The sequence below is a fragment of the Falco naumanni genome, chromosome 2, assembly GCF_017639655.2.
Source record: "Falco naumanni isolate bFalNau1 chromosome 2, bFalNau1.pat, whole genome shotgun sequence".
Taxonomy (NCBI): Eukaryota; Metazoa; Chordata; class Aves; order Falconiformes; family Falconidae; genus Falco; species Falco naumanni.
In genome coordinates, this window is record NC_054055.1 from 30,521,655 (window position 1) to 30,538,721 (window position 17,067).

General features: G+C 44.8%; 1 protein-coding gene across 2 annotated transcripts in view; it reads left to right on the forward strand.

The window, feature by feature from the left end:
• The first annotated feature begins 5,477 nt into the window (after window positions 1–5,477).
• Window positions 5,478–17,067, forward strand: part of DHRS12 (dehydrogenase/reductase 12) — a 28,278-nt gene continuing 16,688 nt past the window's right edge. For both annotated transcript variants that reach the window (XM_040584061.1, XM_040584062.1), the window contains exons 1-4: window positions 5,478–5,565; window positions 5,983–6,116; window positions 9,025–9,107; window positions 15,849–15,941. In XM_040584061.1, coding sequence (XP_040439995.1) covers window positions 5,510–5,565; window positions 5,983–6,116; window positions 9,025–9,107; window positions 15,849–15,941 — 366 coding nt within the window. In that variant the 5' untranslated portion in view covers window positions 5,478–5,509. The remainder of the gene's footprint in view (window positions 5,566–5,982; window positions 6,117–9,024; window positions 9,108–15,848; window positions 15,942–17,067) is intronic.

The window sequence follows — 17,067 nt, forward strand, 5'->3', positions numbered from 1 at the left end:
GGACACTTGGCGGTCCCTCTCCTTGCCAGGACATGCCTTCCCCTGGGAGGCTCCACAGGCTCACAGAGACCAGGGCCCTCAGCAACTGATGGAGCAAACCTATGCTTCTGCAAGGCAAAGTACGAGATGCCTTTTACTGGCCCCTGAGTAAAAAGGAGTGATTCAGCTGAGCTGATGACATACTGCCACATTTGTTTCTCAAGAACAAAAGGCTGTTTGGTCTTGGGAAAGCCTGACACTTCATTGGAAACAACACTGCTGATGACAGCAGCTGGCAAACTTAACGATGACTTGGGTATATGAGCACACAACAAAGAAAATACCCTACTGTTCATAAAAACACCACACATGCCAGAACCTTGACCCATCCCTGCATTCAGGATGAGCAGCTTTTGCTTCTCTCGCCCTGCTGCTAGCATAAGCACTACAGACATGTCCCTGAGACCTCAGGGCCTGGATGTTCCTCTTCAACCACTTGCCAAACTCTCCTCCTTTTGCCTGGATGAAGCAGAGTGCCAACTGCCTCCCCCCCCAAGCTGATGACAGCTCTTAATTGCTATTACAGTCACTGGGGCAGAGCTAGCTTCTAAAGCTGGAGCTTTCAAGTGTTCTGCACCCAGAGCTGAGGCCAGCATGGCAAATGCAGGGTTGGAAGTGGCTCCCACAGCAACAGTAGCTTGCACATGGTTGCCACTTCCTTTGACAACCTGATCCCAATTATAGATGCCCAGCTTTTCTGCAAATCTGGCCCTAAAAGCCTGCTCCTGTTCCCATTGCAATCAGTGGCAATGTCTGATTGATTTAATGGGAGCAGGCACAGAGACTTAATTAGAAAATTGGTAACTGCAAAGAAAGCAGAGAATGCACAACAGCCTGCCAGATCTCTGGTAGGAAGCAAGAAATGAGCCAGTTGTCCGTAAGACGAGATTTTAGTCTTTCTCTCTCAAAAAACCTCCAACCAACAAAGAAACAACCAAACCCCAAAACAGATTGGCAAGATGGCCTTGAAGCTGCTTTTAAACATTTTATATAACCTGATCTAGTGTAAGGTGTCCCTGCTCATGGCAGGGGGATTGGAACCCTGATTTCTAAGGTCCCTTCCAACCCAAACTATTCCATGTAATAGACAATTGTTTTTCAGCTCTTGCGTACTCTGTTTTCCCTTGGAAAGAAAACGTGAAACATGCTGAATCACACAGGCCTTAACAGAAATCGGTATTTTTAACTTTTCTTTTATGTTGGGAGGCAATTAAAACTTTGTTTAAAACTCCTTGCATTTGACAGGTACAAAGATGGATTGAGTTTAAGGTGTGTTTTTCACTTTAGTCCAGCTGGGGGCCAGAGAGGCATTTTTTTACTAGCTCTTATGTTTTAAGAAAATACTGAGATTCTCAATTTATTACTGTATGAGAAATCCTAGTATCTGGAGGCTCAGTCACAACATTTCAGAATTTTTGTTTGCGTTGAGGGTTATGTGCATTCATGGAGGGACTGCATAACAGACTCATAGGCTATTTCTACACTGGTAAATGCATCTACCTGAATGCAGGATCACCAGTGCCAAGCCAAGCTGTGCAGTGCTAAACCTGGTGCAGTCTCATTTATAGCACTTGGGAACTAATTACCCCTCGAGCAAACTATCCCCCTGATGGTGTTTGAACTTGTTTTGGATAGAAATATCTGTTTAATACCTAAAAAGAGCCTGGGCATCAACAATTGTTTGCCTAGTATGGACAATAAAATGATCAGGACCTGGGAATATGCTATGAGTTATTTGATCGTGTAGATATACCTGCAGTGTTGTGGTGGTTCTCAAGGGGAACAGTTACCTTGGGTATGTTTCGTCAGGGCTAAACAGTGGGTTGTGTTTAGCCAGGGTGAAGCCATTTATTCTGTGCTCAAATGAGGGAAATGTCAGCTCAACAGACTTGTGGTTCTCTTGATTGCCCCCTTTCCAGTGGGGGAGCAGGCTACACACATTTATTTATATATATTTATATATATATATATATATATATATATATATACATATCAGTTGCTGGCTGTGATAAATATCTAAGATGCTGGCAGCCATTCCATGTGGAGTCTAATGCTAAGCTAATAGCACCCATGAAAGAAACCTAAAGCTGTAACTCCAAATTTCCAGGTTCCGGAATGGATTCTAAATCAGCTAACAAGGTATATCAATCTAGAATTCAGTACAAAAGGCAAAATGCAGCCAAAAGTCTTGATGTGGGCAGAAATTTTGCCTGTGCAATTTTTGGGGGTTTTGGGGGTTTTTTTGTTGGTTTTTTTTTTGCAAGGCAGGCCCTTCATTAGCACCAGCCAACTCTGGGCAAAACTACGTCTTACCTTTCTTCTGCACACAACCCATACTGCCTCATCAATGAAATGGCTGGGTTAGCCAGAGACCATTCATCCATTCATCCAGTCTCTGCAGTCTCCTGCCTCTGGAACAACAATACAAAAGTGAAATATCACAGGGGGTGAAATGAGGTAGCAGAAACATCTAGGTGTTTAGGACAGCATGCAATGGCTTGCTTCTGATGCAAAGTTGTTCAGACAGAGAGTGATGTGTCAAATCCTTTCCGGGTGCAAGCTTAGGCCCTCACTATGGAAAAAGCAAGTGTGTCTAAGCAGAAGAGTGTGCTCAGGGTTTGTTGCACTCTGGCAAAGGCATCGTGTCTCAGCAGTTAGGAAATCTGCTGAAAATGGCATTTGCTAGAAGGATATGACTAACACCACAGTAGTGGTGCTGCAGTATTTATATAATATCCTCAGAGAATTTTGTGTGTGTACCAGGGTGACACTGGTTCCCAACCCTACATTCAAATGTTCTCCTAACAATCTTATCCTTTCTAATGTTATTAAGAGTAATATGCTGTAATTGCCCATTACTGCTTAAACCCCCAAATATTATGAGCTGTTCCCATCGTCTGGCTGATGTAACATATTTTTGTGTTTGGCTCATGGACAGCTTCTGCTGTGCATACTCACTTTGGTTAGTACCTCAGAGCTACACCACACAGCATCTTGTTGTTTACAGTCCAAATGGTTTAGCCTACAATGAATTCTGCGTATGTGCATACACCCCATTTCCTTTCAGAGGTCAGCAGACTCACAAACCCCCCAGTCTGTGAGAACATAGACTGAAACTACAAACAAAACACATCAGAGCCATCATCCAGTTTTGTCTGTGCTAAGCCATAGTCTCGGTGCTTAAGAAATAAACAGAGTAAACATGGAAGTGACAAGGGAATAAAGCACAACCTGGCTTATTGCATTTATTCACAGGAACTTCCACAGGGTGGTGTTTTGGGTTGTTTTTTTTTTTGGGGGGGGGTTGCTTATGTTTTTCAGACTGAAACCATATTTCCTCTAAAGAATGCAGCTATTTCTATGGCATAAGCAACCGTGGAACATTACTGTTCTTCTGACAGCACGCTGAGATGCACCAAGGGTTACAAAGCCTAAGGTGAGACATTCTCTAACTAGCATAAAAACATGGGACAACACTTCAGTTTTCTGCCTTGATATTCATAACAGCAGGCATGCCCACATAATTCTCTGTGTATTCTCTGCTGTGTATTCTCTCTGAGCAAGGGTCTGAGAATAACCCGACAGATTTGTACAGGGTGTGAGGGACAGGGAGAAGCTTAAGGGCACGGAGGGCAAGGGATTGAAAGTAGGAAGAGAGGACGTTATCTCAGCCTGTAAGCAGGACTTGCAAAGCCTAACATCCGCTCAGTTCACAGTAAGTGTGATTATCTAACGTCATTATAGCAGTCTAGGCTGTACAGTTTTGGTTCCTAATTGCATGTTGTAGGTGATGATCACAAAACTATTTCCACATAGCTCACAATTATATACTTAGAGGCATCATGGTATGCATCTGTAGTTCAGGCTGCCATTCATCTGCCATTATAGGAAATAATGTTCTGCCACTCACACTCTTGCCAAGCTGTTCCTTTCTGGGCCAGAAGTCTCCATTTCAAGGATCAGAATCAGGATGAATTGTTTAGGAACACTTCAGTCAAAATGTCCCAGCCATTTCCAAGAACAAAGTCAGTTAAAACTGACTGAGGTTTTGAATAAATACTTTCAACAGTTTTAACATGAACAAGCATTTTGAGATTTCATGCAACAGTATGACATTTAGCTGGATGGTCTCTGAATGTAAGAAAACATCACTGTCTCTTTTTGCCCTCTGAAAACTCTTATTTCACCCACGATACCTAGTACAAACAGATAGTGCTGGGTTCAAAAGTTTTAAATTCACTGTGGGAAGTCCCTTTTGTGCCAGCCTAATACACAAGGTGCTGAAAAAATTGAAGACTTTAGTACAAGGCCTTTGCCAGAGCAAAGAGATTTAGAAAGAGAAGCATCAGGCTATCATACAGGGTCAAAAAAAGAAAGAATATTCTCATTCCTCCGCGATCTCTCCTATTGAAACCCGGTAACTTAAGCTCTTGAAAACTTAAGAGGGGTTCCCCAAAGTAGCTTCTCCGAGTGTGTCCCTGCACATGACATAAAATACGTGAATTTCTCCAATTCACACACTGAATTATGTGAGTGCATAGTCCTTTAATGTACTTAAAGACATAACTGCAACGACAATTTCCTTATGGCTAACATGGGTCATCCAGATGTGCAATTCCAAGTGATTCTCTTAGGCTTCATAGCTCCAATGCACATACCAGAGGAACTGAAAACCACATTTTAAGTTTCACTACCCCTACTGCAATAGCCGCTTGTGTACAGGCATCCCATAACCCATCAACAGGAGCCGGGAATTTCACAGGTTTCTTTCTTACATAAACTTCTACTTGGTGTGGCACAACACAGCTGTCGCTGTTTCTGCACGAGCATCCCTGGGACAGCTTTCCAGAGCAGGGGATGCAGGCTCAGGTCCTGCAAAGCGCTCCCCATTCCCAAAACGACACCCCATTTCCAGCCTCGGCTCGGCTAGCACTGTCGCTGTGGCTGGCACTGGCACCTGTGGCCGGCAGGTGCCCAGGGAAACTCTCCTCCTCCCCTCTGCCACCGCCGCCACCGGGCGCCGCGGCCGGGGACTGCGGCACCCGCCGAAGCACCCCAGGGCTGGCCGGAGGCACCCAGGCCGGCGGCTGGCAGCGGCCCCCCTTCCCTCGCCGCCTGACGAGGGAGGGGGGGAACGGAAAGGATAAGAAAAAAACAACCCGCAGACTGCTGCGGGGGAGGAAGGGGGGCACAACTCCCCGCCACAGGCATGCACTACCCGCCCTAGCCCTCGCCCCTCAGGCGGGCGGGCAGCCCATAACGGCGGCGGCCACCGCGGGCAGGGCCGCCCCGGGCCGTTACCTAACGGCGGGCGGGCAGGCAGGGCAGGGCTGGGCCAGACAGGGCCGCCCCGGGCCGTTACCTAACGGCGGGCGGGCAGGGCAGGGCAGGGGCGGGCAGGGCCGGCCCGGGCGCCTTATGTAAGGGCAGGGCAGGGGCGGGGCGGCGTTGCTGTGGCGGCAGCGGCGCCATGTCCTGGTACCGCAACGCCGTGTGGTTCGTGAAGGGGCTGCGGGAATACACGAGGTACAGGCGGCGGGGCGGGCGCTGCGGACAGGCTGGGGCCGTTTCTGGGCGTTCGGTTTCTGTGTATTTTTAATGGCGGCCTCCCCCGCTCCGCCTGAGCGGACCGATGTCAGCACCTTCCCTGTGGGAGCTGCCCGCTCAGGCACCTGCCCCGGGACTGCAGCCGGGCCGGCTCCCGCCTCTCAGGGCTTGGCCCGTGTGGCCTGTGGCGAGCCAAGTCCTTCAGCTGTCGCTATGTCACTCGCTGCAGTGTCACTGGTGCTATACCTGGCCTCTCCCTACAGCACGGGGGATAACGGGGAGGAGGGGGTGTTTAGCCCACGCGGAGCTGTGAGGGAAGAGCGCTTCTCAACTGCCCCCTGTGTTTTTTGGAAGTACTCTCTTCTAGCTTCTCACAGGTGTCTCTGATTTATTCAGGACCGGCTATGAGTCTGCTTCCAAGCACTTCAATCCAGCTGATGTGGAGGTGGACGTGGCTGGAAGATCCTTTCTGGTCACTGGTGCCAACAGTGGCATTGGCAAGGCCACAGCCAAAGAGATAGCGAGGAGAGGTGAGCCGGGCAGGCGTGAGGAGCCCTGAGGGGTCCATACGGAGAAGATGGAAGGGATCAGGTCTGCCCTTCCAGCACAAGTGCAACAATGCAGCTCCTGGGGATGAGCGGTCAGACGTGTTATTTTTCAAGGGAGTCTGTGGGGGTTAGAGATTTAAGCATGATCAGTGCTGTGAAAACTGGAGTAATGAAACCACGTTAGTGGAGACAATCTGCAAAGTGTTTCTTAAGTGCAGGTTTACTGAAACTATCTGGCCCTTGTGGTGGTGCTGGTGGATGGAGGTCTGTTTGTGGCTTATAGGCTTTTAGGACTTAGGTGGTACAAGTAGCAGCCTGGCTAAATTTGAACAGTTTTGAAGAAGTTACAAATGTATCATATGATGAAAGAAAACAATTGGCTTTGCTAAGCTGAGATGGGCGGGTATAAAAGAAGCTACACTTGATCCGAGTGATAATAACCTGGAGTTTGTGCCCCTTAACTGGTTACAAGCAACCATTTTTTTCTGTTGCTTTCTGTAAGCAAGGAGATGGTATGAACTGGAACTAGCTGCTGTTGAAGGATAAACCTAATCCCTTTCAGAGTTGACACAATAATACTTCTTGTGATAGGAGTTTTGGCACGTAGAATGGGAAGGGAGGAGCTTGCAGCTCTTTGCCTGCCTAGGTTTCATAACTATCTCATGAAGTGGTGACTCAGTTAAACTGATTCAAAATTATTAGCATGAAAGAGCCTTTGAGTTAAAGATCCCCATCAGTGCTAGTAGCCAGTATATGATTGATTTCAGGTTCCCACCACTGCCATTATGTATAATAGCCTTATCTAAATATTGCTTTGTCTGGAGACTGTTTTGCTCATAAACAGATGTGACTGCCAGGTTTTGAAAGCTGTCGAGATGACTGGATCTGCATAGGATTTGGTCACCATGTCTGGTATTCGAAGCCCAAAGAACAACCTTGGGTTCAGACTGCTTGGCTGAACCTTGTGTTTGTGTTGCTGTGTATATGAAGTTAAAATGACCTAAAAGAGTGATCCTGATCCTGTCCTTGAACTTGTCGCTCTGAAACACAATGTCAGTTGTTGGGGCCCTAGTTTCTAGTTAAGTCTCTTCAAGTACACTATGACAAGAAATAAGGAATTCAGACTTGGCAAAAAGAATAACAAAGCTATGTTGGCTTTACCTTCAAGCACTTCATATTTTTGTAAATAATGATGATAACTTTAGCCTGAGTTCAGCTTCTCTCTGAATTGGTGTCTTATGGGTATTACAGATTTGGGCTTTCCCATGTGTCTTCTGAGCTGCATTTCCAGTTTGACACAGTCTTCTCCCAGCCACTCTGACAATTCCCACGTGTTGTTTAAGTTCAAATAACATCAATCTTTACTACAGAAAATATATTCAAATCCCTTTCCTAGCCTATAGGTCACACCAAAATTTCCCCCTCTCCTTAACATCAAGAAAAATGTTCATATTCAGAGCCCTTAGAACCCAAATATTTCCACTGAAGATTTTTCAGTGTAGACTATGAGAATGTTCCTGATCAGCTTGAAGGCCAGCTACTTCTTCCATGTGTCTAATTTGTACACGTTACTTGTGCTGTACCCTGTGTCTTGGGAAGAGCTCCTTAAACATCTGCAAGTGTACATCCTTAACTGCCTTAAGATCTGTAACTAAAGCCCTCCTTTGCAGTGAAGCCTGCAGTCACTGTGAGAATGGCCAAAGAAGCAAGCATTGGATGCTGCCCCTTCTGATTGCCTTTTGTCTTGCTTATGAAATCTGTTCTCCCTGGGTCAAAGACTTTCATTCTGATCTGGAAATACTCAGTGGCTGTCTGTGCATGGTTCCTTCCATGTATGGTACATGTGTAACACAAAATGAAGACAAAACTGTATTAATTGTTGGTTAGTGTCATTTGTATGTTTATCCCAGATTCGGGAGTTTCCTCCTGCTGCCTGCAGTTATGCACTTGGTAAAAGTAACTCTGTCAACTCTGGCAGTGCAATGGAGGAGTCAGACCCTGTTAGAAAATTTCAAAAGAACCTTGAAACTTGTTGGCTGCATTAGCTGCATGCCAAATATACTTGCAATGGTGGTCCTCAGTGGAAAAACCTCTCTTGTAGACAGAAAATTTCATTATCAGACCCCACTCTGGGCTGTGCAGTGTGACTGTTCTATTCCGAAGGTAGACTTAGTGTCTTGCATTTGGGTTCCAGGTGTTAGAAGAGTGACCCAGCACCATTGTTTCTATTATCAATCCTTTGGGATTATATTGCTTGAGCCTTCTAGTGATGCACTGCTAGCAACCCCTAAAACACCCTTAAAAATGGGTAAAAGTAGAGTGTGGGTATTCCTGTGACTGAGAGTAACACATTGCTTGTGATGATCAGAGAATACAAAGCATAAAAATTAAAAAGAATTATGCCTACTTGTACGTTGGTCCCCTTATTGAAGGGTGTCTTTAAGGTAGCTAAGTTATAAGGTCATGATAAGTATCCAGGCCTTTGAGAGGAGCCTTGCCCGGCATGTTCCTTTCATAGAAAAGATGCTTGGAAGGGACCTCTAGAGGTCATCTTGTCCAGCATCTCACCTGAAGCAAGACTGTTGCCAACACTAGATCAAACCAGCCATTGCTTTGCCTTGCTGGATCTTGAAACCTGCAAGGATGGAAATTCTGCATCTTTTTTTTTCTTGATACCTGACCTGAACCTTCTAAGCTGCAGTTTGTGGCCATTTCCTGCAAACTGGTGTGCAATCACAAGAGGTTTTTTGTTTCATTTGGATTGTATCAGAAACTAACCCCAAACAAGAGCTGCAAATTGCACATTGCTTCCCGGCCTTCCTTCTTTGTTGGTGCCTCCCACAAACATAGTAATAAATTATAAAATGTGTTTCTTGTCGAAATCCACCAGGTGGCACGGTTCATCTGGTTTGCCGAAATAAAGAACGGGCAGAGGTTGCCAAAGGAGAAATAGTGACAGAAACCGGCAATCACGTGAGTTTTTTTTTTTTTTCAGTCTTTTGTTTACTCTTAGGAAGATTAATATTAAAGACCTCAGAGGCCTTGAGATACTTAGTCTGTTCTGTCATTTTGCTGTTGTGTTTTCAATAGTAGTTTCATACGGACATGGAAATGTCTAGTAGCTTATCACCCACTTGGTTTCAAGTGATTTAATTTCACTAGGTGATGTTTTCTATGATTAATAACATCACCAGCAGCACGCTGTTTTACTTAATGTTTGTTGCTGATATGTTTTGTGATGTCCTACTTACTATTCCTAACTATGTGGCTGAGGCTTTGAAAAGTTAATGCACTGCAACACTCTTAACAACAACATTTATGAGTCTCAGCACTGGAGTTGAAGGTTTTATGTGTTTGAATAACACACTCTTGATTTGCTAAGGTTGGCTGCTCTGTGAAGTTCTGTGTGTGGTCCTAGTTCCATGCTTTACATACTTTCCCATCTCTTTTTTTTTTTTTTTTTTGTTGTAATTTCTCTTCCTTACCTCTTCCCTTCTGTTACATATTCTTTTTGCTTCTGCATATAACACTGTACAGTATCCCCCTGTAGCTGTCACTGTTGCTTTTACTAATTGTTCAGGAGGATGTGCTTATGGAGGAGTGCAGTCATTATCTTTCTGTCTTTGTGTTTTGGCTAGGATAGAGTTAATTTTTTTCATGGCAGCTCCTATAGTGGTATGTTTTGGATTTGTGACCAAAACCTGTGTTTTAGTTGCTGAACAGTGCTCGCCCAGCATCAGTACCTTTTCTGGTTCTCATGCTGCCCCACCAGCGAGTAGCTGGGGATGCACAAAAAGTTGAGAAGGGACATACTGGGACAACTGACCCCAACTGCCCAAAGGGATATCCTATACCATATGACGTCGTGCTCAGCAATAAAAGCTGGAGGAAGGGGGGGATATTTGCTATTACGCTGTTTGACTTTCCAAATCACTGTTGCATGTCATGAAGGCCTGCTTTCCTGGGGATTGCTAAACACTTGCCTGACAATGAAAAGTCAGGCAAACAAAACTAAGGATTTTTCTTTTTTATTTTGCTTTGTTTGCACACACAGCTGTACTTCACTTATTAACCTATCTTTATTTAACCCACAATTTTTTTCAGTTTTATCCTTTCAGTTCTCTCCCCCATCTCATTGGGAGGGAAGTGAGCGAGCAGTTGTGTGGGGCTTAGCTGCCTACTGAGGTTAACTCACAACACTTGGATGGAGATCTATCTTAATTTTAAATAGTGACTTGGCTCTCAAACACAGTGGTTTGATTCCAGTAATAGTTTTTAATGTGAATCAGAATTTCTGAAGGCTTTTAATGGTTAGAGATACCATATTGACTAAATTTCTGCTCTTTGGTTTCAGCTCCCTAGTGTGACACAACCAGCATTACACTTCAGTTCTTTAATGGAGGTGAATTAGATCAGTCCTTATGTAGAAAATAATACTTTCCAGCTGTCTGTAACTGTGTAATCCCATGGCTATAGTAAGACTGGTGATTATCTGTGTTACCGTCTTTTCTAACTGCAGACAGACAGCCTGGGAAGAAGGGTAAGTTTGATGACCTCTGAAGGTTCCTTCATGTTCTATTTTTTGTCAGTTGGTGAAACAAAACTTGAGGCAAATAATGTTCTTCCTCTAAAAGCAGCACAATTACTGCATTCCCACTCTTGGTATGCTGCAAATCTGTAGTTTCTCTAGTCTTGGAAGAGTTTGAGAGCAGTGCAGAACTTGTGTGAGACCCTGGGGACAGGGTACTTGTACAAAAAGCAGCGTTCGGTGAAGTGTTAGACAAGCTGTAAAAGAGACCCTGTGGGACATGTGACTGTATTGGGAAGAGTCCTTTTGATAAGGAGTCCACGAGAACATCCCTCTTTATAAGTACTCATTCAGAAGCAATCCAGGGAGATAATAAAGTACCATATCTGCAACTTGACAAGCTCTATCCAGACTTAACTTCCTCTTCCTTGAGCTGTTAACTTGATCATCTGGACAGAGATCCTGTTGTAGCATATACCAAAGATTTTTTCCATCTTCCACAGCAACACCAGCTGGAGTTTGGTGCTGAAATGGAGTTGTTATTTGGCAGGCAGGTGCACCTAGACCTGGGAACCGGGAAGTTCCCCTAATCTGTTAAAGTAGATCTAATCACAGAGATTAGGTCTCACTTTGAAAATGGCTTTGCTACCTGAAGGACTTTTATAGGGAACAGGCCTGTGCATCCTTTTTCTGAGCCAATGTGACAGTCTTCAGCATACAATTATTGATTTAGGTGTTTTTCAGTCTCTGAAATCACTTGTAATATTGAACATCTGTCCCAAAAAGTTCAGTTCTTCCGTACTACTACATAGTGGTAGTAGCTTTAAAAGTAGAAAGCTTTAAGAGAGGTATCCAGTTAGAAACAGTAGAGCAGTGTTAGGTTTTTGGTCAGAAATTAACATTACCATGAGAAAATTCTGACGTAACTCGACTAAGAAGCTGAAATCCAATGGTTAGAGAGGAAGAGTCATGCGTTTCTTATCTTCAGGGAAGCAGAATTATAGGCAGGGAATAATGTCTTATAATTTTCTCAGCTTCTTTGCTCATCTTATTTGCTTGTATGATGAGTATTTAAAGAAACAACTTGGAAAGAGTGGAGGCCCTGTAATGATTATTTGTTGTTTTGCATGAGAACATTTCGTCTGCATAATTATTTTAAAGCTGCCTTTTCCTGGGTTACTTCATAAGACTATCTGTGGTATGTCTTTGAGACTAAGTGCTATCTAGGAGAAGAGTAGGAGTTGACATGCCTTTTGTATGCCTATGATAAATGCCACTGTGCTTGTACTAGGTAGGTAGAACACAAATCTGCAAAAAGCAAGAGAATTGCTTGTAACAAACAGTAAAAGGTTTGTGATGTTTTGGAGAGAGGCGATATTTCTAGCTTTAGTTGTTTAGAAAATTATAAATTTGCTCTATGTCAAGCTTTTCCTTTTTTGCTCTATTGCATCCACATTCCTGGTCATAAGTATGTCAAAACATTGCAAGACTGTTGTGACATGGGGTGGCTAACAAGGACTTAGCAGTTAATGCAGCAGTTAGCACGGAAGGGGTTGCAGAAGGTACCCAACACTGAGACAGCTGGAGTGGGTGTGTGCTGGACCAGAGACACCTGGAAGTGTGCTCTCCTGCCCTGGTTGGAGCAGCTGTGCCTGGCACATGGGAGGCTGGCCCAGACAGAGCTCCAGAGGAATGATGTGGCAGATATTGGGCTGCAGGGAGTCACTGGTACTTCTCCCTGAGCCTGGGGTGGAGCATGACGGTGGCCTTATCTGTTGGGTTCTGCTGTTGAGGTGCTGGGCTTCCGGGTGAAGCAACGGCAGGAGATGAGCAGGCTGCATAACCGTAGGGAACAGAAACAGGATATTGACAAGGTCTTTGCAGAGGGTGGAAGAGCACAAACCCCAACATTGCACAGAAGAAGGGACAGATAGAAACTGTGGTTGAATAAGCAGTGGATAGAGACTCCCAAGATGGGGAGGAATGGAAGCTTGTGACTGCTGGCAACAGAAGGCAGGCTTGTTATCTGCCAGCAGATGTGCATTTATAGGTATAGTGCCATGGTAACAGATAAGGAAGAACAAGCTCTGTCAGGGGAAGTGTGGAGACAGATGAGCCTGAACTGTTGTCAGCACTGGGAGGAAGTGGTGGGTGATAATGGTTGGAGGCTCTCTCCCTGGGGGGGTTGGAGGCACCCATCTGCAGTCTTGGCTCAATGTCTGGAGAGGTTTGTCACTTGCTAAGGACTCACATCCATGGTGTTGTGGAGAGTCTGCTGAGGCTCATTTGGACCTCTGGCCAGTATCTCTTGTTGCCCAACCACATGGGCACCCATGACATTGTGAGGGGTGACCCTGAGTTAATCAAGAGTGCCTTATAGAGGATAAAGGGCATGGGGGCCCAAGTAATGCTCTCCTAAATCCTTCCAGTGAAAGCAAAGGGCTTGTGCAGGAGCACAGACACCCTGAAGGTGCAGCTGGTGTCACTTTGGTTTTGGCCTTTGTGACCTCTTGAGTGTTGCTGAGCAGGAATGACAAAGTGGAGCAAGAGTATCTTTGCCAACAGGTGTGCTAAGCTAGTGAGGAGGGCTTTAAAGTGGTTTCACTGGGGGATAGTGACCAAGCCCAGTGGAGTCATGGGGACAGTGGTTATGTGTCTAGGGGACAGAACATGGAGGAGAATCTTAGTTTTTGTATGAAAGCAGCATGACTAGGAGCCCATTTCAGATGCCTGTACATGAATGCTTCTGGCATAGGAAACGCAGGAATCCATGCACAGTTGCAGAGCTGTGATCTCACTGGGATTAGAGAGATATGGTTGACATGACTAGAGTGCTGGAACGGGTTGTATACAGGCCCTTTTAGAAAGGCAAGCTGGGAAGACAAGGTGGAGGATTTGTGCTCTGCGCAAAGAAATGGCTTGAATGCATGGAGCTTTGCTCTGAAATGGTAATAAGCCAGTTGAGAGCTTATGGGTAAGGCACGTAGGTCAGAATCGATGTTGATAACATTGTGGTGGTTGTCTACTACGGATTGCCTGATGAAGTAGAGGAAGTAGATAGAGTGGTTTTTTAGAAGGCTAGGGAAGCCCCATCATCACAGGTCATGGTAGCCATGGAGCACTTGAACCACCCTGATACAGTCCAGGAGATTTCTGGAGAGCATTGAGGACAATTTTTTTATGAGTGTTGGACAAGCCAGCTACGGGTGATCTCTGCTGGACCTGCTATAAATAGTAGTCTTGAATTGCTGTCTTGGTGGAAGTGGCCATGAGACTGGAATATAAGATTGAGACAGGTGAGAAGAATGAGTAGAATTACAATCTTTGGTTTTAGAAAAGCAGATTTTGTCTTTTAATGGACCTGGTTGGCAGGATCCCATGGGAGGCAGCCATGAGGAGCAAAAGGCACTGAGAAAGATGGTTGATCTTCATGGGAAACCTCCTCAAAGTGGGAGATGCTTCCCGTTAACTGGAAAAAGACAAACCACTCGCCTTCAAAAAAGGCAAGCAGGATTTGGGGAACTACAGGCTGGTCAGCCTCACCTTGGTCCCTGGGAAAACTATGGAGCAAATCCTTGTGGAAGCCATGAAAGACAGGAAGGTAGTTGTGGAAAAAACAGCGTGTAAAGGGCGAACCTGGCCTGACTGTCCTGATTGCTGCCTTTGGTGAGATGACTCTGCCTGTGGGCAAGAGGAGAGCAGTGCTTGCCTCTTTCCTTAACTTTGCTTTTTACGTGGTCTAGTATCCTTGTAGCCAGTTTGGAGACATGTTTGAACTGGTGGATAACAAGCTGGGGGGAAAAGTGGAACATTTGGCTCAAAAATGACAATCAACAGTGAAAAGCTGATCTGTTAACATTTTTTTAGTGACATCCCCCACAAGTCAGTACAGGGGCAAAACCTGTTTAGCATCTCTTTTAACAACTTGGATGGAGTGAAGTGCAATCTTTATCAGATTGCAGGTCTTAAATGAGGAGAGGGAGCTGGGGGGCAGGGCTGCTATTCAGAGGGATTTAACAGGTGACGAAATAGGCTGACATGAACCTCATGAAGTTCACCAGGAGCAGATGCACAATCCTGCCCTGGGATGGAGTAACCCCATGGAGTAGTACAGGTTGGGACTAGCTGGCTGGAAAGCAGCTTTGCAGAAAAGGACCTGAGAGTTTCAAGTTGTCCCTGAGTGAGCAGTGTGCCCTGGGGCAAGGATGGCCAGCCACACCCCAGGTTGCATGAACGTGAGTGTAGCCAGCAGGCTGAAAGAAGTGCATTTTCCTCTCCATTAAGACTGTGAGACCACAGGAGGAGTTCCGTGCTCAGTTTTGAGCTCCCCAGGACAAGGAAGTCATCAATGTCCTGGAGCAAGTCAAGCAGATGGCTGCCAAGGTGACTAGGGAGATGGGACGTGTGATGTATAAGGAGAGGCTAAGAGGACTGGCTCATTCAGTGTTGAGAAGGTTGAGATGGGTACACACTGTAGTGTACAGCCCCGTGATGGGAGGGTGTAGGGAAGGCAGTGCCATGCTTCTTTTGGAGGTCTGCAGTCAAAGGACAAGAGGTAGCAGACACACGTTGTAACAGGGCAAAATTCTGACTAGATAGTAGGGCAGGGTTTTTTTTTACCATGAGGGTGGTCAAACACTGGAGCATGGTGCTCAGAGAGGCTGGTGAATCTCCATCTTTGGAAATAAAACATTTCTGGACAACCTGATCTTAGTTACCTGCCTTGAGATGGCAGAAGGACCAAGCAGCCTCCAGAGGACCCCTCTCAACCTAAATTATTCTCTAATCCTGTGACCTTGAGCATTTCTTTGGAAAGTTGCTTTCAGCTGAAGAGAAAGTTGCTGTATGACTTGTTAAAACAGAAATTTTGCAAGCTTTGCAATATTTTTCTAGTTCTCTGCTATGCCTGACTGTCACATACATTTATCTAAGTAGGGCTCTCTTAATAAGTTCAGCATTAAAACTATGGCTCAGAAGCAACTGAACCAAGTCACTAAACATGTTTTAAGGGCTAGAATTAGATTTCCTAGTCGTGCACGTTAACCTCAGTGTTTTAGTTGTGTTCTAGAGAGATTTTTTCATACTGCTTAGATACTTTTTCACCTAGGCAGGCCTTAACAGTGAGCAGGGTCTCTTCACTGTCCCTGTTGATTGTAACTTACTTTTTTTTTTTTTTTTTCCTTTAGAATATCTTCTTCCATATTGTGGATCTATCTAATCCCAAAGAAATCTGGACATTTGCTGAAAAATTCAAAAATGAACATAAATTAAATGTGTTGGTAAGTTCGCATACTTAAATCATGTGTCTGTCTTTGGTGTGTGTAGCCTATGAATTTGTCCAACTGGTAGTGTAGATTTCACAACTTGGCTCAAAATTCTCTGCTTGGTTTTCTCTAAATGTGTTTGCAGTAGTCTCCATCGTCTGTTTGCTCTTGTCCGTTCTTAGCTCACATACAGAGATATGCTACAAAAAAAGAGACAACCAGTAATTTTTCAGCTGCATCTTTTGAGGTTCTTACCATATGTTTTCTGTTTGACTTTCATTACTAATAACTTTGTCCCTCTTAAAGCTAGTCTTTCTTAAACATTAAACTTTTATAGAAAGTCAAGTTAGACCAGTCAAAAATAGAGCCAGGGAGAGAGCAAACAGTTAAGCATCATGGCTGGTAAGGGCTCAGTACACTTTCCCCTTTATTTACCAGTGAAAATTTGCTCTGGGTGCTGTACTAAAACTGAGGCATCTGGAGCAGTTGTTTTGGTGCTTACTAGATGAGGAAATTCTGATGGAAATGGGAAAACAGCTTTTGAGGAGTGGCAGTGAATGATGTATATTTCTTTTTTTGAGGTGGGAAGGAAAAGCTTGAGGTTCCTCTGGATGTTGGAGCAAAGAAAGAATTGTGTCTGAGAATGTGCTAGCTACACATAGCTTGCAAACTTCTGGCTGTTCATGAAGTTTTACCTTACAATGCATCCATGCTGTGGTGCAGTGCTGTTTTAGCAACGTGTATCTTCAGGGTTGCCAGACAGAAAAACTGGGGTCCCTACAACCAGGGCACAAAGTCAATGTGAAGCACCTCTGCTGGTTAGCTGTGCCCTTCTCAGGGCTAACTAGGATGCAGCAGCCTGCTGGCCTGGCTAATCTGCCAAGTTTGGAGCTAATTATTTTAATTTGCTGAGGATGGGAGCTCCTGTGAGCCATTCTACTGCACGTTGCACAGCTTCCCACAGTGAATTTTCCCTTAATGGAGAATACATGACCATTAGTGTGGGTGATGTGGGGTCAGTGCAGTCTCTTAGATGAGACTAACAAACTGCACTGCTTATTTACGTTCTAATATTTGCTCTAAAACTTGCATATTACTTTCTGTGAGAGAAGTTTAAAAACATGGAGTAAGGCATGAAGAA